At 48.4% G+C, this 26,200-nt stretch overlaps 1 protein-coding gene across 7 annotated transcripts in view; it reads left to right on the top strand.

Annotated features, from left to right (window-relative positions):
- GATAD2A (GATA zinc finger domain containing 2A) overlaps positions 1-26,200 on the top strand; it is a 100,966-nt gene that overhangs the window by 13,556 nt on the left and 61,210 nt on the right. For 4 of the 7 annotated variants that reach the window (XM_029216324.1, XM_029216328.1, XM_029216321.1 and 1 more), the window contains exons 1-2: positions 45-145; positions 24,353-24,440. In XM_029216324.1, the coding sequence (XP_029072157.1) occupies positions 24,426-24,440 (15 nt within the window). In that variant the 5' untranslated portion in view covers positions 45-145; positions 24,353-24,425. Of the gene's footprint in view, positions 1-44; positions 146-14,078; positions 14,173-24,352; positions 24,441-26,200 lie in introns of those variants that run through there. The other 3 variants (XM_029216320.1, XM_029216326.1, XM_029216323.1) reach the window with 2 other exon arrangements.

The raw sequence follows: 26,200 nt of genomic DNA, 5'->3' as shown, positions 1-26,200 counted from the left end.
CCGGGCGGCCCCACAGGCGGAGCGAGCGCGCGCGGCCCGGCGCCCCCAGCCCCTCGGCCGCCCGGCCCCGCAGGCGACCCCGACCCCGGCCCCGCGGCCCCTTGAACCTGCGCGCTGTCCTAGGGCCCGGCCGGCCCGCGGCCCGGTAAGTTCCGGACCAAACTTGGCGGGGGGCGGGGGCTGGGGTCGGGGCTGAGGTCTTGCGAGGGAGACTGGAGCGGCAGGGGCGGTGTGGGTTGGTCAGGATCGGAGGGTCGGGGGGCTGTGAGGGACCCCCTGTGTGAGCATGGAAAAGTGAGAGCGAGCGAGTACTGCTTTTATTCTGGGAGCGTCTTTCTTGCGCTGCCCTGGAAAGTTCCGCGCTCTGACGCCGCCCGGGCACGTGGGGGCCGGGCCGGGCGGGGGTCCTGGAAAGTCGCGTCGTCGCCCCTCTTCCTCCTGCGCTTCCTCTTGGGTCGGGGGAGGGGTCGGGCCGAGAGGCGCAGCTTCCCAGAGGCCGGGACGGGCTGGGGGGCGGTGGCACGTGGGCGCGCCGGGCGAGGGTCCCGGGCGGGGGTCGCGGGCTGGCCGGGCCGCGGCGCTGAACCCCGCGGCGACGGCGACGGCGGCTGCGGATCCCGTGTCAGAATAAGAGTCCCCGCGCGCCCACGCCTGCAGGGCTGGCCCTCCCCCCGCTCGCGCCCTTCCTGCCTGACCCCCGGGAGCCGCGGGACCCTTCCCCCTCTGTGGGTTCCGGCCTTTCACAGGGCTTTATACTTTAAATTTGCCTCCCCATCTAGGCGTTGGCTGTACTGATTTCTTTTTTCCCACCTGGAAAGGGTCGGCATCAGTGACTAGACAGCAGCAGCTGGCCTTTTAAAGGGATTATTGCCAAGAATCGGAATTGATCACTTCAACAAGGAAGAGCTTATGGGCAGGGCCCTAGCCTAGAGCGTGATTGACACTTGGTGTGTGCGCAAACACTGGGACCCAGAAATGAATGGGGATCCCTCCCTTAGGAACTCAATGACACATTGGGTGCACGTTTCTGCCCTGCCCTGGGAATTTTGCAGGGACTGCTTAATTTTGTGTATCTGATCCTATGCCTTTAGGTGTGTAGTTCATCCTTATCCTTAGAGCTTTGGATTCTTTAGATCAAAGTCCGAGTGAGTCACTTGCGACTTTAATTTCCTCTTCCTTACCCTTTTACTTCTTTCAGTTTTCTTGGAGTGCACAGTACTGGTTAAGTCTCTGGTTCCGTATGTCCATTTCACACAGTGACACCTTCTGGCTGTGGTAGCGCAGAGAAACTGAGGGACAGACAGCCTTCTGTGCAGTTGCTTTAGTCTTGGACCCACTGTCCTGTTGATGTTTTTATTTCTTCTGGTAGTGGTTACAAGTTTTCTTTTAAGATAGATTATGTGCAGTGTTTGCTGGCACCAGATCAGTATGCTGAGTAGCGTGTTAGACCTGACAGCAAGCTGTGGAGGAAGGCTAAAAGATCACACCGGCCCCGATTTGAATGCCCACTGTGTGCTAAGCTCAGTGCACAGACATATTTCAGTGCCCTTAACAATCCGATGGAGGAAGAGAGAGTATGGTCCCCACTTTACAGGTGAGGAAACTGGGGCTTCTGGAGGTCAGGCTGCTTGCCCAAGACTGCTTAGTAGAGAGGCAGAGCTGGGCTTGCGCCTGCCCTGTGGGGCACCAGAGCCTAGGAGCTCCTGTTTGCAAGCCCAGTATGTGAGTATTTTCTGGGAGCTCCTAAAACACAAGGCCATTTATTTGTCCAGGCTCCAGTACACCTCTGCTTGGAGTTGGGGGATGACCTGGTGACACCATTTCTAGCCCTGCTTTGTCCTCGGAGAGCAGAGTTACCAGCTGGCTTTTAAGAACCAAGCCACAGAGTCACCCCTTTGCCTTGCTTCCATAGCCTGTAACTCAGAAAAGTTGGTCCTTTTCTAGAGGAAGCAGTTTAGGTTGGGGATTTTGAGAGTAATTTGCTAGACCCTTTCCTCAGTTACTCCCCCACCCTTCATCTTTCATCCCCTATTTCTCCCCTAAAATTCTGAAGCTGGGTTTTGCAGAGGATTGCCTCTCATCTTGGATGTGGTGTAGAGAATGGGATTAATGTATTAATGATTTGAATGCATTGTTATTTTCATTCAGATGACATCATTTTTTTTTTTAATGTCAAGTCATCTCTATTAATGCAGTATCATTTGGCGGATCCTACAATTTTATATTTTGATAGAGAGGAAAGAAATAATGCTGCTTTTGGTAAAAACAAAAAAAAAAAAAGTCCTGGAAGGATTTGTACCAAGATTAGGGGTAGCAGTAGTTTGTTTGTTTGTTTGTTTTCTTCACTTTTTGATACTTGTGTTTTATGATTTTTTTTTTAAAAGAAGGAACATTTTATTTATTTATTTTTGCAGTACGAGGGCCTCTCACTGTTGCGGCCTCTCCCGTTGCGGAGCACAGGCTCCGGACGCGCAGGCTCAGCGGCCATGGCTCACGGGCCCAGCCGCTCCGCGGTATGTGGGATCTTCCCGGGCCGGAGCACGAACCCGTGTCCCCTGCATCGGCAGGCAGACTGTCAACCACTGCACCACCAGGGAAGCCCAAAAGAAGGAACATTTTAAATTTAAGTAAAAAATGACTCCAATTCTCAACTGTTTAGTAGTTCTCACTTGTTTTGTATCACTTATTTTGTGACTTTGTGGCATTGCGAGTAGTGATTTCTGTATTGATTTATTCAATAAATATCAATGTGCTTACTGTGCCTCCGGCACCATGCTAGGAATCCCTGCTCAGTGGAGTTTACTGTGAGATTAATGGGAGAGAAATCGTAACTAATCTCATAAACTTGGGGAAACTTACAAGGGCCAAGGAGAGAAGGATGCTGTGACATGGTGAGCAAGACTTGAGAGGGTCTTTTTTCAGCTGGGATCAGAGGACATGTAGGAGCTAAATAGGTAAAGTGAAAAAGGGAGAGCATTTCTGGCAGAGAGAGTGCTTGGGACTGAAGGAAGATCAGTATGGTTGGAGCAGAGAGAGACAAATGCGCAGGCTCCAGGGCTGAGGCATCTGGAATTTACCTTGAGAACAGTAGGACCTCACTGAAGAGGATAATACAGGGACCCATGTGATGAGGGTGCATTGGGCCTTAGATAGCAGAAGACTGGAAGGTGGCGCCTGAAGGACATGAGGGGGAGAGTAGCGAAGCCATTCTGAAATGTTGGCATTTTCTTGTGTTCTGTTGGGAGAAAATCAAGAATGACCTTCAGAGTCTTGAATGTGTCTGTTTCCAAGAGACAGAAATGTAATGCCCTTACCACTGAATCCAGTTAAGGACTCTTGGTGTGGGTGTGTTAACCTCTGAAAGCATAGGCAACTCAGATGCTTACCTGGAGAACTACCTGTTTGGACTTGGTAGTGCAAACTACCAAGTTTGGACTTTGGGTGTTTCTGTGCCATCAAATGGAATGGAAAAGATTATTTTCCCTAGGCTTATTTTTTTCTCCCTGATGATTGAGTTAATTTATGCTCATTGTAGAAAACTAGGAGGATTATGAAACAGGTGAGTAGGTGAGGTCTTCATGAGCAGTCGTCCTGGGGTAATAGAGTATCATTGGGATTTCCTTGTAATAGTTGTCGGGTTAGGAAGTGCAGCAGAACCAGAAGAACGAGTTGGCAGTGTCATAGATTGAGGCTTACAGAACTGTGCAGCCTGCCAAGTGTGGTTGTTTGTTAGAATGGATGCTCTTGAGTTATTTGAACTGTTTTAGGAGGTGAGTTGGACAGCCTGGCCTCAGATTGCTTTTCTTTCAGGTAATGAAACTTACTTTATGTGCTAACTGTGCAAAGCTACATCTTTGCCTTGAATTAGGAAGGCAACGTGTTAAGAAGGTTGACGTAAAAAAATACAGGGGACCTGAAGTGGTGGCAGTGAGATGGAAGTAGTGAGACTGGTGTTATGAGAAACAAAAGTACCAGCTGGGGACAGATCTTACATACTTGTGGATTCCGGCAAACAGGATCCAGGACTTTTTAGTCAAGAGGAATGTTAGACCACGGCCTTCTTGCCCCTCCTCTTGCTTTCTAGGCTGTATTTATGACCTCTTTTTGTGTGTGATGAGAATGTAGGTTAGTCTTTTAGAAGACAGAGAAACTTACTCTAATTGAATACCTGAAGGTAGCCGTAGGAAGTGACTTGAAATCCTCTGGAACCCTCCAGGGTATGTGGGAAAGGGTCTTTGCGGCTTCAGTGCACTGCACTCACTCTCTCTCTCTTGATTTTCACAGAGGTACTTGAATCCTTCAGCCATTCCTTCTGCATCTCCATCTCTAGCCTTGAAACCACTTGACCTGCCTTGCTAGTCAGGTCTTTTGGTTTGAACCTTCAAAGCTAATTCATCCTAAATGAGGTAATGCCTTTGAGTACACTTTTAATAAATAGTGCTGCATTATAGTGGCCAGCCAGATCCTCCTGGTGCCAGGGAGGTTGTTCCACATCCAGTACCGCCTGCTCTTTACCATGTGAGGCCGTGGGCCTGTTCCCAGGTAGCAGGTCCCTGTAATGGTGTCATGGGTCAGCCCTGGCTTTGCCTTAGGTTGGGTGTGAGCTCCACCCGGCCACTTCCCTGTGGCTTGACCTTGGTGAACCTTGTCCTCTGTTTCCCATTTCTAAAAAGGGGGTACTAATGTCTGCCTTAAATGGCTGAGTTGGGAGTGAGATAATAAATGCCAGTGGCATAGCACAGCACCTAGTATGTGTACCTGCTCAATAAATTGGAGTTCAGTGAGTGTACCATCATGACTAGAGCAGATGAGGCAGAGCCCCAAAGCATTAATGACTGTTCTGCTTCTCATGTGTGGAGCACCTCTATGTTTGTGGGACAAACCATCAACTGTCTCTGCCCCTTGGAACCACAACCTTGTTCCCACATTTCAGATGGAAGAAGGTGAAGTCCCTACAGAGGGTGATACTTGCCAGAGTCACCTTGCTGATTTTTCTACAGCTGGGACTGGGCCCCAACCTTTCCGATTTCAGACTATGAATGTTTTTCCCACCAGCCTTAGTGCCTCCCTGGTGATACAGAATGGCTAGGTTGGTGGTGCCTCATCAGGGCAAAGGAGACACAGCCCCTTTTCCTGATCCCGAGCTTGCTGAACCCCACATTCTGATTTTCAGGGTCAGCCCTTCCATTTGTAAGGTGTTTGCCAGGCAGATTCTCATGGGGTCCTGCCTTTGAGAACCCAGAGGCGCCCCTGTACCTCTGGCCTTATCACTGAGTGGACTCTGCTCAGGGATGAGAAGTAGGTTGCTTGATGGTGCTTGCAGTGGCAAACAGGAGAGTTTGTTCCCGAATCCTGTCCTCCTTCCACACTTACAGCTCTCTAGCCAGTTTGGGAATTTGACAGATCTGACTACAGCTTACCACTCTTCAGCATTGGGCAGGTTTTCTGGCCACCTGGCCTCAGCTTTCCCATCCATAGACAGGGACTATATCTTAATCTCATGGGATGGCTGTGAGGGCAATTGGGAAATGTTTAAAAGTAGTCAGGGATATCCTAGCCCTTGATCCTCCATTTACCTCTGAGACAGAAATCCTTCTCTGGGGAAATTCCCTGGCAGTCTAGTGGTTAAGACTCCTAGCTTCCACTGCAGGGGGCACAGTTCGATCCCTGGTCGAGGAACTAAGATCCTGCGTGTCTCTAGGTGGGGCCAAAAAAAGAAAAGTAACCAAAAACAAAATGCTTCTCTGCCCAGAGGACAGCTACATGATGATCCCCCTGGGTCTTACATCTCAGTTATCACACACAATGAAACACTCAGATTGAGGAGCTAGATTTTCTTTATAACAAAATTCCACCACAACCTAACAGTTTGGAGGTCTTCAGAACTTATTGTAAGGAGATCTCACCTAAAAGGTCAGTCAGGTTATCCGGAAGGGAAGTGAAAAAACCTTGTGGTCTTAAATCTGCATATAATCCCAATATAACATTTCCTACAATCGCAGTTGTTCTGTGCAATTAGCCTTTGAGTCAGTAGCTGTTAAACTTGACTCAACACATTCTTACCTTAGAGGCAGCTGCTCACCATGACCTTGGAGGTGAGCAGGTTTCAGGCCAGTATCTTCGTCACTTGCGTTTCCATTTGGTGGACTTTGTGGCAGTGACAGCATATTTTTAGCTTTCTTGTGTGTTTTGGGCAGGCTCACTCTGCCAGCCAGTTCTGAAAACTTTGCTGCTACAATCTTCATTCATCCACGGAGGAAACACATTTTTTTCGCAATTGCTCAGTGGTGTGGGGAAAGTAGGAGCATGGCAAACTGAATCCTTGGTTTGAAGGTGTTGATTGAATTGGTTGAGTCACTCCAGACCTGTGATATTCTCAGGGCTTGCATATCATTGACAACACCTGAACCTCATTTTGTCTTCTCTCCTGCATGTAAAGGGTTAATGCCCACCCCCTTCAATGGCGGGCAGTTCTTTCAGAGGATTCTGGAGTCAGATCCCTCCCTGGGACTCTCTTACACCCACCTGAACCTGGGGAGATTTCGAGGGTTTGATTAGTATTTTCTTTAACACTTTTGTTTGATTAGCTGACCTTCTCAGCAGTTTGTATGTTGGTCATCTGTCTCTTGCCTCTCTCCGCAAACCTTTAAAGTTTTTATTGTTGAGGCTTTTTGTTTGTTTCAGCCTTACAAGTGACATTTCCTTGATGCCAAAGACTGGGGAGGTGGTGGGAGCCTCAGGTGTCAGTAGTAGGCGTTTGAAGTTTTTGAAGTTTGCTTTTGAAGTTTTCTTGGTTAAGGATATTAAGGGACTGAGTCTGGATTAAAATGTAATTGTAGCCTTACTGTCAATTTATATTTGTCAGGCAGAGCATTAGAAATGTAACTATTTTTGGTCCTTGGGCAGCAGACAAATGTAACATTCACCTGGGACTAGCTTGCTTCTGTGTGCTGTTTTGCTGAACCCAGCAAGGCAGCATACAGACTTCCAGATGAACAGGACAGCCCTTGATGTTGCAAACTGGAAACTGAGGCCTGAGAGGAGGAGTGGCCTGCCCTGGGTTGACTTGCAGAAGAGAGAACATAGATCTCTGTTCCCTTCTAGTGCTTCCTGGTCTGATCTCTGTTATCCTTATTTCTTTATGGCCTGGTTAGTTTAGAATTTTTTGTTTTGTTTTAGGTTTCTCTTTTATTTATGTAGTGTAGGTCCATTGGCAGGTTTCCTTCCTCAGGGCTTTGTTTTTTGAGGTCATCATGGTATCTCTGGTGTGAGGATGGGACAGGACCCAGGGAAGAAGAACTCAGGGCTGCTTCTGGAGTCTCAGGGCTGCCTTCAAAACAAAACAAAACAAAATAAAAACTCTAGCTGTGTTTCCTGTTCTGGAATTGAGTGGTTGATGGCTTTCAATTTTAAGAGCATTAAACTGCTTTTCCCCATCTATTAATAAAAAGTAATGACACTTATTATTTAGTCATCCTTCGGGTGATCCATTTTGGGTGTCCATTTCAAGATTCAAAAAAGTTAGCCATCAGATCCTATACGAGGCTCTGATGGTCAGCTGTGCTAGTCTGGGGCAAGAGTGAAGGACCTTAACACTCCGATAAGGATGAGTCTAGGACAGCACAAGCTGGCTGCTAAAAAGCTTCGAGGGAGGTTATTTTTTGCATATCCTTTATATGTGGGGAAGTCCATTCTGCCTGCTGAAGTAGTCTTTAAACCATTTCATAGGAGAACTGGTTAGAGGGATTGATCATGTTCTTGGAAGGGAGAAGATTGGGTGGGGGGGGGTGGCGAGGGGTTCCAGGAGACCCATTGGTGAGTTGGGATCTCAGCTCAGGATTGGACAGTTGGCCTTTCCTGCTGTTGGTGCCATCAGGTACCCACTCACCCCCCTCAGGGAGGATGGAAGGGGTTCCTCTTACTTTCCAGAGATAAGATCAGGTGACCCTGACACAAAAGGCAGCAAGAGTGGACAGGTCGCCACCTGGGGAAGGTACTTAGCATTGGGTGAGCAGATGAGAAACATGCACCTTCTGTGAAGTTTAAGATGGTGGGAGCATGCCCACTTCGTTACCTTGGTTTCTTGCAGAAGGGAGAAATTAACTTAAATTGCTTAGAAAAATTAGGGTCACTTTGAATCAGTTTAACCAGTCTTCTAAGTCTATGAACTAGGGTTGGCTAATTTTTCTTTTAAGTTATTTTAAAAAGTTAACCCATTGACATAGAAGAGCCTAAGCTACTCCAGTAGGTGGCCTATGGAGTGAAATGCAGTACAGGTGTCTCAGGCCCTGAGATAGTGGGTCTTCGGTTTTAGGGGTGCTGAGTATGAGCAAAGGTGAGGTGAGCTGGGCCCTAGAGAAGGGTGGTCTGAGATCGTGTTTACTGCCTGGGAGAAGGTGGGCATTGGTGAGACCCAGGGCGCAGCCTGTGACCCTGGATGGCCACTTTCTGCTTCACTAGGAGAACGTAGTGTGTTGAGGTGTGGCGGTCCTGTGTGACCATCAGGGCTCAGGACCCTCATGAACAGGAGGCACGTGTCTTTGACCCTGACAGATCTCGGCTGGCTCTGGGGGCTGGGTACGGAACTTGATTTGTCCTTGTGTCTCTTCCTCCCCAAAGAAATAGTGCTTTGTGTTAGATGAAACTGTGATAAATAATGGGTGAAAGAATAAAATATCTGAGGGACTGTCTTGTATATACTAGTTTGTTCTGCTCTGTTCCCAAGAGTGAAGTAGTGATGGATAGGTGGAAATTAGAAGGACGTGGCCCTTAACTTAGCCTGAAAAAGAGCTTTGTAGCAATTAGAGGGACCAGGAAGAGGCTCCATGTGATTCCTGTGCCCTAGGAGCTGGCTGGTAATCAGCATTTTTTTTTTTTTTTTTTATGTGGAACCTTTTTAAAGTCTTTTTTCGATTTGTTACAGTATTGCTTCTGTTTTATGTTTTGGTTTTTTGGCCCTGAGGTATGTGGGATCTTAGCTCCCTGACCAGGGATCGAACCCACACCCCCTGCATTGGAAGGCGAAGTCAACCACTGGGCCACCAGGGAAGTCCCGGTAATCAGCATTTTCTGGATTCTGAGAATTTTCCAGCTTGAGGTTTTGGACACTTTTCCAAACAGACCTAGGGCGATTAAGACACTTCTCTGAAACATCACATGAATTTTTCCAACAGCTGCGGCTTCCTAGTTTGAGAATGTTTCCCTGTTTCATGCATTGCTCAAATGTTTCCAAATCCTGACTCTTCTTGTAGAGTTCAGGGGAGAAGACAGGTGGGTGTCTTACCCAATGACAATACTGGTTTTGAGAGTAGGGAGAGGGGTTGTGGACACAGGAAGGAAAGGGGCCGTGGGGACCTGGCACTTGGAAAAAAAATGACTTGGGTCTGAGAGTGACATCTGCCTGATGATGACCAAGACACCATCAGGGTCCTGATTTTGAGGTCATGGGTGGGAGTGAGGAATCAGGTGAGTTGGGTGAGGGCAGCAGCCTGGTGCCTCATATGCACAGCTGGGAGGGCCAGCACATGGCCCTGGCCACCACCCACCTTAGGAAGCGCTCCCACAGGGCCTGGGCTGTCCCCCAGCTCCATGTCCCTTGGCCATGTGTCTTCTGCTGTCCTTGCACTCTCCTTGCTGTCTTTGGCCAGAGGACCTGTCTCCTTCCCAATGGTCTGTGTCTGCTCTGTTCCCTACCTCATGCGTGAGTGCTGTGCTGTTCTGATGGAAGGAAAGAAGATAATTCTGCATATCTGTTCCTTGCCAGGGACCCCTGGTCTGCTCTGTGGAGTGCTAAGAGTGGTTGGCTTGTGTGTACATCTCACACAATGGAAAAGAAGATGAAGAGGTCCTAGTTTATGACCTAGGCTGGCAGTGTTTTTTTTTTCCCTTAGTTTTTTGCTGCGCCCCGCAGCATGAGGGATCTTCATTTCCAACCAGCATCAAACCTGCGCCCCCGACAGTGGAAGTGCAGAGTCTTAACCACTGGACTACCAGGGAAGTCCCTGGTAGTGTTGATCAAGTCCTTTAAGCCCCTTCCCTTGGCTTGTATGTACCCTAGCAGGTAGGGGCTCAGAAATATGTGCTTCGTCAACCTCTGAGGGTTTTAGTGCCTTTTGCAGAAGGTGAAGATGCACACGAGTTACTGAATTTGCTGTATGGTCCATGGAACGAGGGTTTGCACAACAAGGCTCATTCCTCCAGGAGGTTTCTAGCAATTCAGTAAAGGGCTAAGTTAGTGTGCTCTTGTAGAGGGAATCGAGGGTGTGCTGATCTTTGCTTTAGGAAGTCTTCCCGTAGCCTTGGGAAGGATCCAGCCTTAGGATGGCCTTAGGAGTCCGACTTCCCTCGAAGGTGTGGTGGTTCAGATTTGAGCCTGGGTCTGGGAGATGGCTGACCTGCATCTGGATCCCCATTTAACTTCTTAATCCTGTGACCCTGGCCAATCACCTTGACTTATCTTAGCCTCTGTTTTTTTCACCTGTCAAGTGTGGGCATCAATGGCAGTCCCCTTTGTGAAGTGTGGGTGACAGTGACAGTCTCCCAGTGTGAAGTGTGGTTAGTGTTGGTAGTACCTCATCTGTGGTTATGAGGATTAAATGAAATCAGGTATGTAAAGTACTGGCACCATGCCTGGCACCAAATAAAGAATTTAATAATCATTATCCACTGTTACACTTTTCTTTTCCTCCTTTAGTAACAAAATCTCTTGTCAACGTGTTAAAGGTGATTCTTTGGATGTTCCTGCCTTTGTCAGCAGTGAGCTTTTTTTTCTGCAGCAGTTTGAATCTGTGTGCCCAATGGTAGCTTTCTCAGTGGAGAATCAGGCCCTCCCCTTTCTGTGCCACCAAAGTCCGATGAACACTGATGAGTCCTGGACCATGGGGGACAGTGGAGCCCCCCTTTAGCAGTAGTGTGACTGGGGTCTTGGGGACAGACCTGCAGTGCCTGGGGCTCAGGCTGGATCTTGGTGCTGGATGGTTAGGTAGGGCCTAGGTCTGTGTGAGGTGGCTGGTGACAGAGCATGGCAGTGGGATAGGCCTCGGAGGAGGACAGAGGGTCCCTGCAAGGCTGGCCCAGTAAAGGTGAGGTGAGTGAACACCCCTACCCTTGCCCCTGTGGCACTACTCCTCCTCTCTCCTCCTCGCCCCTTTTGGTCTGGGAGGGCTAGGGCTGGGACTCGAGGCGACTTCCCAGGGGATTTCTTGCTTTGGGTTGGGTTGTATTGGCAGGACTGTGCTTTGAGAATATTGGAATGAGGTGGACTTTGTGGGCTACTTGGGAGCCTGACCCTACTTAGGACAGTGTTTCCCTGGCATGTGTGGTCTACGTTCTCAACAACTGACAGCTTAGAAGTATACCTTTGCCTGGAAGATAAAGTGTGTGCTGGCCTCGTGTGTGCCCATGTGGTGTCCTGTATATATTGGTTTTGTGTGCACCCTTGTGTGTGCTTGTGCACAGGTGCTTATGCACGTGTGTGATGGCTCTATATGTGCTTGTGCGTGTGTGTATGTGTGCAAATGGAGGAAAGACATTTCAGTCCGTGTTGGACATGGGCTCCGTGTGGCAGAGTCCTGCCTTTTGTGGGGTCCCCAGCCCACTCTGGGGTGAGTCTCAGGTAGAGACAAAGTCCCACTGAGGGCACAGCCCACAGGTTTCTTTGGGCTTCTTATTTTAAGTCAGAGATTCACATGACATTCGCATTGTACCTCATAGCACATCAGGTTTAGTACTAAAATCTGCTACCAGCAAGGAAATCTCCAACTTGCAGCGGAAGCCAAAACAAAGTGTATTTCAAAATTCTGGTGTCCTCGCCGTTGCACCCCAGGAAGCAGGCCTTTCACTCTTCTAAAGCTTTGGTAGGGCCCGGGGATTTGGTCTTTGCTGCCTCTCTCCTCCAGTAGCGGGCTTCTCTATGTGTCTGACTCTCTAGCACGGTTTCCTTCCTGCTTGCTCCCTAGATGCTGGCTCTTCGGCTGAGTCAAGCAGAACTCTTCCCAGCCAGCAAGGCCCTGTGTCTGCCCAGCACCTCTTCTCCCCAGTGGGCCTTCTGTGAGGATAGAGTGATGGGAAGTGTCTATGCAAGGTGCTGGGAAGCTCTGATGGCCAAGAGAAGCCTGGTGTAGCCCACCCTCCCCTCTCCCCTACCTCCTCTGAGACCTTGGGAAGGCTCTGCTTCTTCCATCTTGGGCTCATTTTACCTTATAAGGGCTGGGGGCAGTGAGGACAGTCCGATGGTTCTCTGAAACACCCTCCCTGAGGAGCCCCTCTGTTCCTGACCTCCTCTGATCATACTTTTATCGTTGGGTACGTTGTCAGGAAGATGTGGTGTCTGTTCATGTCATTTCTCAATTTGTTCTTTTCTTTTTTTAAAAAAAAAATATTTATTTATTTGGCTGCACCGGGTCTTAGTTGAGGCACATGGGATCTTCGTTGTGGCATGCAGGATCTTTTTTTAGTTGAGGCATGCGAACTCTTAGTTGTGGCATGTGGTATCTAGTTCCCTGACCAGGGATCGAACCTGGGCCCCCTACATTGGGAACGTGGAGTCTTAGCCACTGAATCACCACGGAAGTCCCTCTTAATTTGTTCTTAATTGGCTTATGTAGTGTAAGCCACAATTTACTGATAAATGTTGCCATCGTTGTAGTTTCTTCCTTGGAACTTTGCAGCATTTTAATCATTCATGCAGTTTTTGTGATCCTTGTGATACATCATCAGAGTTTGTGGCAATGATGAAGTGTCTGGGGCTGGGAACTGGCTTGTTGGCCTGGACCTTGCCATGAGGCCTCGGGACTCCTGGGCTGAACACGTGGCCTCAGTCACGGCCATCAGTGCTGTGATGTGGTTGTTGGATGGCTCCAGCCACGTGTCAGAAGTTACTAGATGGTTTTGACTGTTTGACCTGGTTCCTGACAGATAGAGAAACTGAATTCTGCCTCTTAGGAAAGCTTGGTTGCTCAGATGGTTGTAGCTTGTTTTGTATTTGAAGACCCAGCATCAGACTGGATTTCCAGAATTCTACCAAGGCCACCCTTCTGTCCAAAACTCAGCTAGGGGGCATCTGGAGGTTTGTGTGTGAACGATGCTGACCTTGCCGTCTGCCTGGGTACTCACTAGCTGCTCTGGATTTGGATCTAGGCGGACCCTTTGGTGTTCTGGAAAGTACCACCTTACATAGACCTCAGTCACTCGTTCTTAGTCTCCTGTTGCCTGCCTGGAGGATGGGACCCTTCATGAGGATCAAGGTGGCAGAGGCCAGCTGAGGCTCCAGGTCCGTCCAGCAGTAGTGGGACAGCTGGTGGGTGCTTTCCTTGGTAGTGAGCAGACAGTAGCCCTGCCTCCCAGGAAGTGCCCAAGTGCCACAGGGGCCCTTCTGGGCAGGGGTGAGGGGATGGGGGAGTAGGGGAGTGCGTTTTAGAAGTGAAAACTGGAGGTCCTCTCCTGGACTGTGTGGTCTGCCAAATTTACATTTCTTTTTTTATTTTCTTAATTATTTTATTTTTGGCTGTGTTGGGTCTTCGTTGCTGCGCACAGGCTTTCTCTAGTTGCGGCGAGCGAGGGCTACTCGTGGGATTCTCATTGCAGTGGTTTCTCTTGTTGTGGAGCACGGGGTCTAGGCACGTGGGCTTCAGTAGTTGTGGCACTCAGGCTCAGTAGTTGTGGCTCGCAGGCTCTAGAGCGCAGGCTCAGTACTTGTGGCACACGGACTTAGTTGCTCCTCGGCATGTGGGATCTTCCCGGACCAGGGCTTGAACCCATGTCCCCTGCATTGGCAGGCAGATTCTTAACCACTGCACCACCAGAGAAGTCCCCCCAGTTTACATTTCTTTGGTGATATTTCTGCCATCCTACCTGCTGCTACCTGACCAAAATAGTCTTATCTTGGACCTTACAGGGATAAGCTTTGTGAACTACTTTTAGATTTTGTTTGGATTTCAAGACCATGAAGTTTTTTCCTTTAGGCCCAGGTAGGTCTTCATTTATATACAGTGGGGCCAGCACAGAACACTGCTCCCTCCGTGCTCTTGAACAGGTTTTCCCTTCTCTATTCCAGTTCTGGAAAGTGAGATACCGGTTCTTAAACTTGTGGGGAGCACCTGCCCTAGTTACCAGCTTGCGCCAGATTGCTGCTTGTTCACCAAGACTGCCTGTTTGAAGATGGCCGGTGAGGAGGTATAAACTCTGGGCTCAGCCTATGGCCTTCATGTTGCTCCTCAGAGAGACTTGGGGTGATGTGCAGGTCTTTGCCCTGTCCATGAATATGCAGGTCATGGTTGGTGCCCGTATCATCACAGAGTTGGGGCCTGTCTTTACGGCATGGAGAAGGTGCTCAGCTGGTGGCTTCTTTGCTTCTGCTTTCTCAGCACACACAGGCCCACGGCCACAGGACCTGGGTTGAGGCAGCACATGGCGCCTGTGGCCAGGGCCGGGACCCCTCAGAGGCAGTGGAGGACACCTAGTCCTCCACTTGGTGAAAAAAGGATTCTTGCTTTTCCGGGAGATTGTGTGATAAATAAGGTGTTGCTTCTTTAAAAACAAACTCAAGAAAACTTGCCACAAGAATGGAATGGCTGGAGGTTTTATTTCTTGACATGAAAATAAATACTGATACAGCTGGTTGACATGCTGTGTGACGTGGAGGCCACCTGGATGGTGCCTTCTTGGCAGTGAGGCCCACTGCTTTGGGAACCTCCTGTTCAGGCCACCTGCTGTAATGGAGATCTTCTGTGGTTGGGGCTCCTTGTGATCCTCACTCTCAAATTTTTCTGTTCCGAGTGGTCCTGGAGACTCAGTTACCTCCTCAGCCTCCCCCTTGTTAGTCGTCCCAGGAGGACACTATATTTTGCAGTCACAGGCCACACAGGGACATGTCTGTTTGGAAAGGAGACTGCCTGCTTGCCCAAGCCAAACGAGGTGGGGAACCCCAGAAAATCATTTTTGCCCTTCTTATTCTGGAGCAGTTAACCAAAGTGATAATTGAGGTGCTATGGGCGTTTCTATCTGAAATTATTGGTAATGAACCAAATGTCCTCCTCCTGTTGGAGTTGGGTACCTCATGTGGGGTCATTTGGTGTCACTGTTTTCTCACATATCATCCATGGACTTGGCCAGTGTGGTGACTGACTCCCCTGGGCCTGGCTTTGTGTCAGCCTCACAAGATAAGTGGGTTTGGTACTCAGACCTTCAGGAGGGGATGCAGTGTTTTCCTCTTCAGTGACATTGATTGCTGAGTGCATTGTTGGGGCTAGTTGTCTGTGTCTCTGTTGTCTTGAGTTTGACGTGAGTTTGACGTGTCTGGAACTCAGGGCTCACACCGCCAGTGGGCCTGCGTAAGGGTTTCTGAGTCTGACTCAGGTGCTCCAAGGAATAGGTTTGGGTTGTGCTGTGATATCTCTGGCTTCCACATATAGGAAAAGATTGTGCCCAAGACGAGTTAGTTATCTTTATCATTCATCTAACAGGGATTTCTTGACTCCCTTGGTTCATGGCTGTGAGATGGGGCTGGAATAGGTGTGTCCTGGGGAGACAGAGTGCTCAGGAAGGCAAGAACTGGGGTGATGAGACTTGGCATACTTGAAGTCCATCTGAGGTATAACATTAGATGCTGCTTTCATCTCACTATTCTAAGTCTTTCCAGTATCTTTTTGTGCAATTTATTTGGGGAGGGGAGGGAAGGACTGGTTGATAGTAGAACATGTCAGGGACATGGCTGGTCTGGGAAACAGGGTTCTAGAGCCATGCTTTTTGGCTGTGGGTGTACCAGACCCATGGGCCTTGTTCTGTACACACTAAGGCCTCGAAAGGTTAAAATGATTTGTTGTTCTACCTCAAAGAGACATTGTACTGAGTGAAATACGCCAGACAGAAAAGGACAAATACTGCATGATTCTATTTATATGAGGCACCTAGAGTAGTCAAATTCATAGAGACAGAAAGTAGGATGGTGGTTGCCTGGATGGGCATGGGAGGGAGGGAAAAATGGGTCGTTAGTGGGTAGTTAATGGGGACAGAGTTTCAGTTTTGCAAGGTGAAAAAGTTCTGGAGGTGGATGATGGTGATGGCTGTACAACAGTGTGAATGTACTTAATGGCACTGAACTGTACACTTAAAAATGACTAAGACCAAAATATGGTTAAGACAGTAAATTTTATGTTATGTGTATTTTAGCACAGTAAAAAAAAAAAGAAAAAAACCCAGAACCTTTCTGAATTCAGAAATAGCCTGCATCCTTATGAGAGCATGCATGCATTTTTAAAAATAAATTTATTTATTTATTTATTTATGGCTGCATTGGGTCTTCGTTGCTGCATGCGGGCTTCTCATTGTGGTGGCTTCTCTTGTTGCAGAGCACGGGCTCTAGACACGTGGGCTGCACTAGTTGTGGCATGCAGGCTCAGCAGTTGTGGCCCACAGGCTCTAGAGTGCAGGGTCAGTGGTTGTGGTGCATGGGTTTAGTTGCTCCGCGGTATGTGGGATCCTCCCTGACCAGGGATCGAACCCGTGTCCCCTGCATTGGCAGGTGGACTCCCAAGCACTGCACCACCAGGGAAGCCTAGAGCATGCATTTTTATCCTCCAAGAGTTAGCTTAGGGAGAAATGAACAGAGACACTCACATTTTGATGGTCTACCTTATGCCAGATACTAGGGGCTTTAAAAAAAAAAAAAGATGTACATGGTTCTAGAAGGCTCATTTTAACATCATCTTGGGAGCGTGATTCCATGGGTGTTCTTTGGTCCCTAGAGCAGTGGGGCCTGGATGCACTTCCTCCCCTCAGTAGAGTCACACAGAACTGGAGTCTGCAGGAGATTTAGGAGGACAGTCGAGGAACATTTGAGATCTTCTCTCCTCCAGTGCTCAGCACAGAGATTGAAGGTGTTCCTTGGTTTTCTGTGGCTCTTTGTTAGAGAATTCCCTTAGTGTGGCACATATTAATGTGTATGCACAGAAGGGGAGACTCTAGTTCGTAGTTACTCGTTACTAACACAGAAGTTATTTCCCCTTTTGTTCTTGTGACATTTTCTTCAGGGTATCCTTTAATATCATAATGCCCTAATGCTAGACATTTCAAACACCTACCAAAGTCTCAGACTTGTCTAGATGTGAACATTTGATCCCTGGGCTTTTTAAAATTTTATTTTTTTTATTTTATTCATTTATTTTGTTTTATTTTATTTATTATTATTTTTGGCTGTGTTGGGTCAGTTGTGGCACGTGGGATCTTTGATGAGGCATGCAGGATCTTTCGTTGCGGTACGCGTGCTTCTCTCTGGTTGTGGCGTGCGGGTTTTCTCTTCTCTAATTGTTGTGTGCCTGCTCCAGAGTGCGTTGGCTCTATAGTTTGAGGCATGCGGGCTCTGTTGCTGAGGCGCACGAGCTCAGTAGTTGTGGCGCACGGGCTTAGTTGCCCTGTGGGATCTTAGTTCCCTGACCAGGGATCAAACCCGCGTTCCCTGCATTGGAGGGCGGATTCTTTACCACTGGGCCACCAGGGAAGTTCCTGATCCCTGGGCATTTTAAGTATGGGGGTTTATCTGAAGTTCTGAACTGCCGAGTGGACTGCCTGGGCAGCTGCTAGGGAGCGAGGGTGGAAACACTGAAAGGAACCTTATTATAAGGAATCAAAATATTTTGAGGAACAACATTAATCATAGTAGTCAAAGTAAGAACTAGTTGCTTCTCTTTGAGAGCCTTCCTGGAGCCAGGGCCTGCCACTTGGTCCTCAGGATGGTCTTGAGTCCTAAGGGGCTAGGTGGGCTCCCAGGGACACAGTTGGATTTGGCCCCAGGCTGGACAGACTGTTTAATTATCAGGAGGGTTGTGGCTGGGCAGCTAGCTGTATGATTCATCAGTAGGATTCTGTTCATTATTATCAGGATGGTCTGGTAGTGTGAAAGGGAGGGATGCTCAGAAGAAAGGGTCGTGTTGGAGTTAGGTCTTCGAGAGGGCAGGGCCTTCTGTTGGAAGGATTGTTGATGGGTCTTTTAGGGAGGGATATGGAATCTTGGCAATAGAAATGGGGAGGGGAGTGCAGGGTGTGGGTGAATGGGTGCTGGGGTAGGTCACACTTCTTAATGGTGATAGGGGAGGCCCTTCCAGACACAAGGCCATTGAGGCCTGTGGGAATCTCCAGGCGTCTTTCTCCAAACAGCCATGTGAGGGAGTTGGGGAGAGCTCCCCCCACCCCAAGAAGCTCTGGGCTCCGCAGGGGCTGTGGCGACGCTGTGGCCTTGCCTATCTCCATATTGTTTCTTCCTGATGTTATATTTATATTGTTATGTTTTTGCATCAAGTTGGTGGTGAAAACATAGTGATTGAGTATTTATAACTCACAGAGGATGCCATTTTGTCATTTCTTCTCCATGCCTCCTTGGGCCTTGGATAAAGAGATGAGCAAGCGCCCTTTCTCTTGTGGAGTGTAGAGCGTTTGGGGGAGAGAACCTAGTGGGATGCTTGATGTCAGATGTCAAGATCAGCCGTGCCACGTGATGGGGCTGTAGTTCTCGGGGATGGAAGCAAGGAGAGGGTGCCTGAGTAACACATGTTTTGAGTTTGAAAGGTGAGTGGGGGGAAGGAAGGACTTTCATGGCAGTGAGAACAGCATGTGCAAAGGCCCAGTGGTGGAGGAAGGCAGATATGATGGGTAAGATGAATCGAAACAAGGCCTGTGTGGTTGGAGCCAGGAGCATGGTGTGTGTACACGTACTGTGTGCGTCCCAGATGACTTCATAGGGTCACCTGCGCCTAAACAGTCAGGGCCTTAAAGGCTGTGGTGAGGTGTTGGGGGGTTTTAACGAGCTTTAGGAACAGCTGCATTGGCATAGTGTGGGGAGTGGACAGTCTGTCTCTTGGTGAGGCCGTGGTTACTGTGGCTGAGGGAGGAGAGTCAGGGGCAGACTGGGGGTCTGGAGGGCACATACTGGTTGTTACCTTGGTAGATGCTTTGGCTTGACAGTGGAGACCGGCCAGCTCTGGTTGCCAAGGATAGGCTTGTGCAGCTGGCCTCACTGTCGGCTCCTTGGCCCTCATGGGGTTGGTTCTTTGCCTCTCGAGTCTGCCTAGTCATACTCTCCCTCACTCTGTGGGGATATAGGATTAATGAGGCTCTTTGCCTTGGGGAGAGCAGGTACTGCTTGGTCCCCTGGGGCTGACGTGGAGCTGAAGCACCCCCTTGCTGTGCCTCTGCCTTGACTTCTTGTCTTAGGCATGCTGCTCTGCCTGAGTCATCTCTGTCCCTTTAATGCTCAGCAGAGCCTGTTAGGGCCATGGTTCCCTCCTGCTCTCAAGGATCAGGTAGTCAGTATTTTCCACCATTACTGTCTTTGTCATTACTACTCAGCTCTGCCCTGTAGGTGAAAGCAGCTGGAGACAGTGCAAACTTGAGTGGGCGTGGCTGTGTCCCAGGAAAGCCATTCGCCAGAACAGGCCCAGGCAGTAGTTTGCCGACCCTTGGATTAGGGAATTGACTCTGACCCAAGTTAATCTTTCCCTAACCAGCCAGCGCATGTTGGAGCAGTGTGACCTCTGGGCTTCCTTGAGATGATCCACTGTTGCCCTGCCTCAGTTTCTCCCTTTCTCATAGAGCTAGCTGGGGACTTCCTCTCCTTGACAGTTAGCAGTACAGTCGCTAAGACTGTTGGCAGAGAGGGTCTGGGTGGGGTGCTCATTTTGTGTGGAACAAGTGGACTTTGTGGACCTAGGGGTAGGAGAAGGTGAATAGTATTATTGCTGGGTTTCATCTTGGAGGTTTTTTGGCTTAATATGTTCCCGGGATTGGATTAGAGCCAGAGTGGTAAAACACTGGGCAAGCGTTTGGTGAGTGCAGATGGTGGTAGGAGGATATCAGAAGTGTGCAGCTTCCATAGGGCCAGGCCTCGGAAGGGATGATGGGGCCCTCTGGGGGGCACCTCGGAGAGCCCAGGCTTCCCCATCAGGTGCCCATGGCCTCTGAGAGCTGTCCCTGGGCTGGCCATGGGCATTGCAGCTGAAGCGTCTCTAAGGAACTGGAGCTCCCTAGACAGCAGCCAGTGTCTGGCCGGGGGCTCCTCCCCTCAAGTTAAAAGGGAGTGGACCTCTCTTGCCTGAGCTGGAGAGGATGAAGTGGCAACAGTGGACTTTCGTTGCCCAAAGTGCAGTGACTTGATTTCATGTAAACCACCAATCACTGCCTCCTTACCAAGTGTGATCTCCTTCAGATTGGGAAATTGTTGTTTGGGTAGGTCGAAGATTCGGGGTGTTGTGTGTGTATGCATGTAAGTGGAGTACCCAGGTGCAGGGTCAAAGCCAAACCATAATGATTTATCAAGGGAGTGGAAGAGTCTCTTATGAGTTGGTAATTGTGTACTTAAGGGTTACTTGATACTGTTTTAAATATATGGGTTGGAAATAAAAACAGTAAAAGCTGTCTAAACCCAGCCAGTGTGGGGTAGATGGCACAGCAACCGAAATGATATACCAGTGGAAAGTGATTACAGTTTATTTTAGAGAAATGCTCCCAATCCTGATGGTGCTAAGTGGTCTCTGCTTGGTTTCTGCTCCTTTGTGAATTTTGCTCTAATTGTATCAAGGGGTTGTTGGTGTGTGAACTCCTCAGATTGGTTCTTTCTCCCTCAATGTTAAACCATCTCTGCTCATTCATTCTATAAATATTTATTGAGCACCGGACACTGTTGGAGGTGCTTGAAATGATATCAGGCACCAGGCAGACACCCTTTTCCTTGTGGCATTTATGTTCTTGCCAGGTGAGAAAGTCCATAGATACAGTAGCTGTGTTGTGTGGAGTTTGAGGAGGGGCCAGGGCTGTGGCAGAGAAAGGGCAGGGTGAGCAGGGTGGGCCTCTTTGAGGGAGACATTTGAGCAGTGACTTGGGGGTACACGGAGGAGACAGCCATGGTGGGGGAGAGTGATGGAGGCAGAGAGCAGCTAGCACAAAGGCTAGCACAAAGGCTAGCAACTACTGTTAGAACAGGCTGTGTACAGACGTTTTTGGGAAATTGTGTGAAGCTGAATATGGACTGGGCATTTGTTGACATTTAGAGATTATTGTATGGTAGTTATGTTTTCAAAGGTCATTTTCAACTTGGGATGCAAATTGAAGAATCGATTGTTAAAATTACAAAGTATCGGGGATTTTGTTGAAAACCTTGAAGAACCCCAAGGTGGGAGGGTGCCTGGTGTGTTGGAGGCCAGCATGGCTGGAGGAGGGTGGACATGTCAAGAGAGGATGGGGCTTCACTCTGAGCGATTGCAGGGCCTTTGGAAGGTTTCGAGCTGAGGAATGAAAGCAGGGGGTCCAGTTTGCAGACCTCTGTCGTATTAAGGGAGGATAGTGTGGCAAGTGGAGGTGTGAGAAGTGGTGGGACCCCAGATGTGTTTGATGGCAAAATCAGTAGGATTTCCTGGCAGACTGGATGATGGGTAGTCCTATCAAGAAGGCAAGTGCAGCCAAAAAAAAAAAGGGACTTTCCGGCGGTCCAGTGGTTAAGACTTCTTGCTCCCAATGCAGGGGGCACAGGTTTGATCCCTGATCGGGGAACTAAGATCCCGCATGCCTCATGGCGCACACAAAATAGAAAAAAAAAGGCAACTCCAGATTTTAATCTGAGCATCTTGAAAGACTGAATTTACCATGAGCTGAGGTGGGGAAAGCTGTGGTGGAGGGTGAAAGTCTGAGGTGACCTTAAAACTTCTTGTATGTTGCATACTGCCCCATGATGCACTGTATGCATTATGATAACAGATTAAGGTCACCTTCCTCGCAGGTTAACCCTTCAGGAGAATGTCCAGTGTGTCTTGTGGTCTCACGGAATTAGGGTACTTGGATCTTTGTTGAAAATCATTTGTCCACATGTGCATGGGTGTTTTCTGTTCCATCTGTCTACTTGTCTGTCTTTATGTTCATATCATACTCTCTTGGCTACTGTTAACTTTACATACAGTATGTCTTGAAGTCAGGTTAGGTAAGTCTTCCAAATTTGTTTCTCTTTTTCAGTATTTCACTAGTCTAAGTCCTTTGCATTTCCATATAAATTTTGGAATCAGTCTGTTTTTTCCGGCAAAACATGCCTGCAGGTTTTTTTCTTAATAAATAAATTTATTTTTGGCTGCGTTGGGTCATCGTTGCTGCACATGGGCTTTCTCTAATTGTGGCGAGTGGGGGCTACTCTTTGATGTGGTGCGCAGGCTTCTCATTGTGGTGGTTTCTCTTGTTGTGGAGCAAGGGCTCTACACGCGCGGGCTTCAGTATTTGTGGCACGTGGGCTCAGCAGTTGTGGCTCGCGGCTCTAGAGCGCAGGCTCAGTGGTTGTGGCGCACGGGCTTAGTTGCTCCGCGGCATGTGGGATCTTCCCGGACCAGGGCTCGAACCTGTATCCCCTGCATTGTCAGGCAGAGTCTTAACCACTGCACCACCAGGGAAGTCCCATGCTGGCAATTTTTGATTGGGGCTTTGAATCTATGAATCAATTTAGGGGAGAATTGACACCTTCTGACCCATGGAAAAGTCATATCTCTCTGTTTATTTAGGTTTTCTTTCATTTCTCTTAGCGACGTCTTACTGTAGTTTCAGCTTACACGTCTTGCACATTTTTTTAAAAGATCAGATTTATCCTTAAGTATTTCACATTTATGGTAGTATTAATTGATTTTTTTTTAAGAGCTTTGAGTTTTGGTTGTTTGTTGCCATTGTGTGGAAATACCACTGACTTTTGTATATTGCCCTTGATCCTGAAGAGAGTAGGTGCTTGGAAAAGCCCAGGACCCCTACTTTCTGAGGTTTCCCCCTCCATGGCAGAGAGAGGCCTTGGCTTGGGAGGTAAAAGAACTCTGATTGCAATTTCCCTGGTGGTCCAGTGGGTAAGACTCTGCGCTCCCAATGCAGGGGGCCTGGGTTCGATCCCTGGTTGGGGAATTAGATCTGACACGCATGCCGCAACTAAGAGCCCGCGTGCTGCAACTAAACGTGCTGCAATGAAGATCCCATGTGCTGCAACTGAGACCCGGCGCAGCCTTACTAACTAAGTAAATATTAAAAAAAAAAAGAGAGAGAGAGAACTAAGATTCATGGCATCTACTGCATTTCCCAGCCTGAATGGGGCCAAAAAGAGTGGCAGAAAGGGCCCCTCTCCCTAGGAGATAGCCCTGGTGGTGGCTGTAGCATCCCTGGCCCTCACTGAGGAGGATGCTGTGTGCTCCTTGGTTCCCAAAGGTCTTTGCATAGGGTTCACTGATATTTGCTAATTTTGCAAGTTCTCCTGTGGGAGTGTTTCTCGCCATCCATGAGCTGTGAATTGCTGTGAACCCAGCTTAAAAATAAAGTTTTCATATCAGAGCAAGCTCCTGGTAGTCATGTGGGTGCAAAGAATGACAACAGAGGTGATATTGACAATATTTGGCAAGCTACAACTGACAACTGCCTGGGAGTCTGAGATTTGGCTGGTTCACTGGGTTCAATCTCTGTGCCCAGAGGCCTGGACATCTGATGTCACAAAGGAGGGGAAGTTCTGGGACCATGCTATCTCTGGGACCTTGGGAGAGTTCCTAAACATTCTTGAGCCTTAGTTTTCCTATCTGTGAAACAGGCAGACTCTTTCTGCCTGGGCAGTGTAAGACCTTTGGAGTTGATCCCTGGGTGAAACTTCTAGTTGCCCTATGGCGGTGAAGCCGCCTCCATGTGGGAGATGAATTTTGTCCATCCCTGGGCACCTCATGCCCTCAGCTTCTTGAGGGCAAACTCTGTACTGCCTGTAATGGTGGGTGGTTTCCTTGGGGTCTATGTTGGGGAGTGGGCACTGGGGAGGGGAGAGGTCATCTCTGGAGAGGGAGACCTGGGTGGCCCTGGGCAAGTTCCTGAATATCAGACATGTCAGATCCCTTATGTGTAAAATGAGGGTGATTGTGTAACTTATCCCTAAGATTGTCCTGGGGATTCAAAGAGATGCTGAATTGTATCATAGTACCTGGAACTCACTACTAAACATCTATTAAATGCTAGTATTTCTATTTCTGCTGTTAATGTCATTACCATTATCATCAAAACCTTGAAGTGTTTTCTATGTGTTCAGTATGTTGGCTTGTGGTTGTGTACCACCTCTTCATCCATATTGCTAAAGATGAGATCTGTAGTGTTTGAGATGTTAGTATTTATTGGTTAGTGCACCTTATTGGGTCATACATCAGAGACTGATAGAAATTGATTTCCTCAGCTTGCCCTCCCTTGGAAGGTAGCAGACACAGAGCTCTGTTTGAAATCTAGAATTTTGCAATTCCAGGGATTGGAGACATTTAAAACTGTCTGTACATTCCAGAAATTTTCCTTGGAAACTCAGTGTTTCTTCCTCTGTTCTTTGCTTTAGGTTGGCCAGCACGTTGACGGAGTTGCCTTTTGACATAGCTCCCACCATGGCCGGCTGGTAGGACCACCGTCCCATGCCCAGAAGCCAGGTGAGTGTGTAGTATCTAGTATCTGTGGAATGGAGGCACTAACTTACCCAATAGGCCTTATTCAGGTCCTTGGACATTTGAAACAGAACACTGCTTTAAAAGCTGATGGCCACCTCCTAGAGGAGAAGGAGGAAGACAGGTACCTCTGGGATTGCACATTGGGCCATCTCCACAGGGCTGCCCAGGCCCTGCCTCCTCCAGGATGGCCGTTTGCTCTCCTGTTGCATCTCAGGGGTCGCTCGTTTGAAAAGGCCAGGCCCAAGTAGGATGAACTGTCCTCCGTGAGCATCAGGGGCAGAGGATAATCCTGGCCAAGTGACCTTTGCCCTCTGGGCATTCCTGTGATTTCCCAGTGCTGACAGAAACCGTTAGAATTTATCCTTAACCATCAGTGCTTGGAGCTCATTGCCCTTACCGCACCCCGTGCCTATGGGGAAACTGAGCCATCCCCTACTGCTTAGGGCTCTCAGGTGGAGACTCTGTCCAGGGCTCTCGGGACCCAGCATGACAGAGCCCAAAACCCAGGTGGGATTTTGTCTGTTACTATCAAGCCAGTGATGTTTTGGGCCAGGGCTGCCTACCTGGAGAAGAATGTAGGACTGAGAGACGTCTTAGAACACGGAGATAGCTTAGAGACCTCCTGGGTTGGTTAGCTGCTTCCTCTTATAGGCCAGCTGGCTGGTTACTTTCCAAGGGGTGTATGCCCTTCAAACAGTGTCACAGCTGCACAGGGTAAGAACTGGCTGCTGGGCTGAGCAAGGTATGTGACAAGGGTTGGGGGTCGGTTTGTGAGGTTTCAGCTCTTATCTGCATTTAGCGAGATGATAGTATGGGCATGGTCAGGTAATCCTGGTGTCAGGAAAACATTTCCAGAATGTTTACCCAGCAAAAACAAACTTTACTGGTATTAAAAAAAAAAATAAATTTTTTTTTAAATTGAGATAATTTGCATACCATATAATTCACCCATTTGTAGTATACAGTTTAGTGATGTTTTTGTATATTCAGGAGTTGTACAAATATCACGTCTATCTAGTTCCAGAACACTTTCATCACCTTCAAAAGAAACCCCACACCCATTAGCAGTCCCTCTCCAATCTCCCTTCCTTAGCCCCTGGCAACCACTAATCTACTTTCTATCTCTATGGATTTGCCTGTTCTGGACATTTCATATCAATGGAATCACATAATATCTATGACCTTGTGTGTTTAACTTCTCATACTCAGCAGGTTTTCAGGGTTCATCCACTCTGTAGCATGAGTCAGTGCTTCATCCATTTTTGTGGCTGAGTATATTCCATCGAATGGATAGACCACATTTTGTTTATCCATTCATCTGGGATAGATTTGGGCTATTCCCACCTTTCGGTAATTATGAATAGTGCTGTGAACATTTATGTACACAAATTTGTGTGGACTTGTTTTCACTTCCTTTGGATATATACCTAGGAGTGGAATTGTTGGGTCATGAGTCTTTAATATTCTGAGGAACTGCCAGACTGTTGTTATTGTGGCTGCACCATTTTACATCCCCCCCCCCAGCCCTGCCCCAGGCCCCCAGAGCTCTCTGGAGACAAAAAATGACTCAAAGTCTGTGCCGGTTTCCTAGGCTAGTTGAGGATCATCGGTGTTGACAGTGCTCGTTACCTGGTGCTGGTGGCAGCATGCAGTGAGCCAGCCACCTAGAAAGTGGGTTTGGCGCTTGGTTGTCAACAGGTTCTCTTTGGATGTTAGTGTTGGAAAATTGTGGTACTTTACGT

This window comes from Monodon monoceros, unplaced genomic scaffold, assembly GCF_005190385.1.
Source record: "Monodon monoceros isolate NGI ecotype Baffin Bay Population unplaced genomic scaffold, NGI_Narwhal_1 Super_Scaffold_12, whole genome shotgun sequence".
NCBI classification, from domain to species: Eukaryota; Metazoa; Chordata; class Mammalia; order Artiodactyla; family Monodontidae; genus Monodon; species Monodon monoceros.
This window is presented reverse-complemented; position numbering and strand designations above follow the sequence as displayed.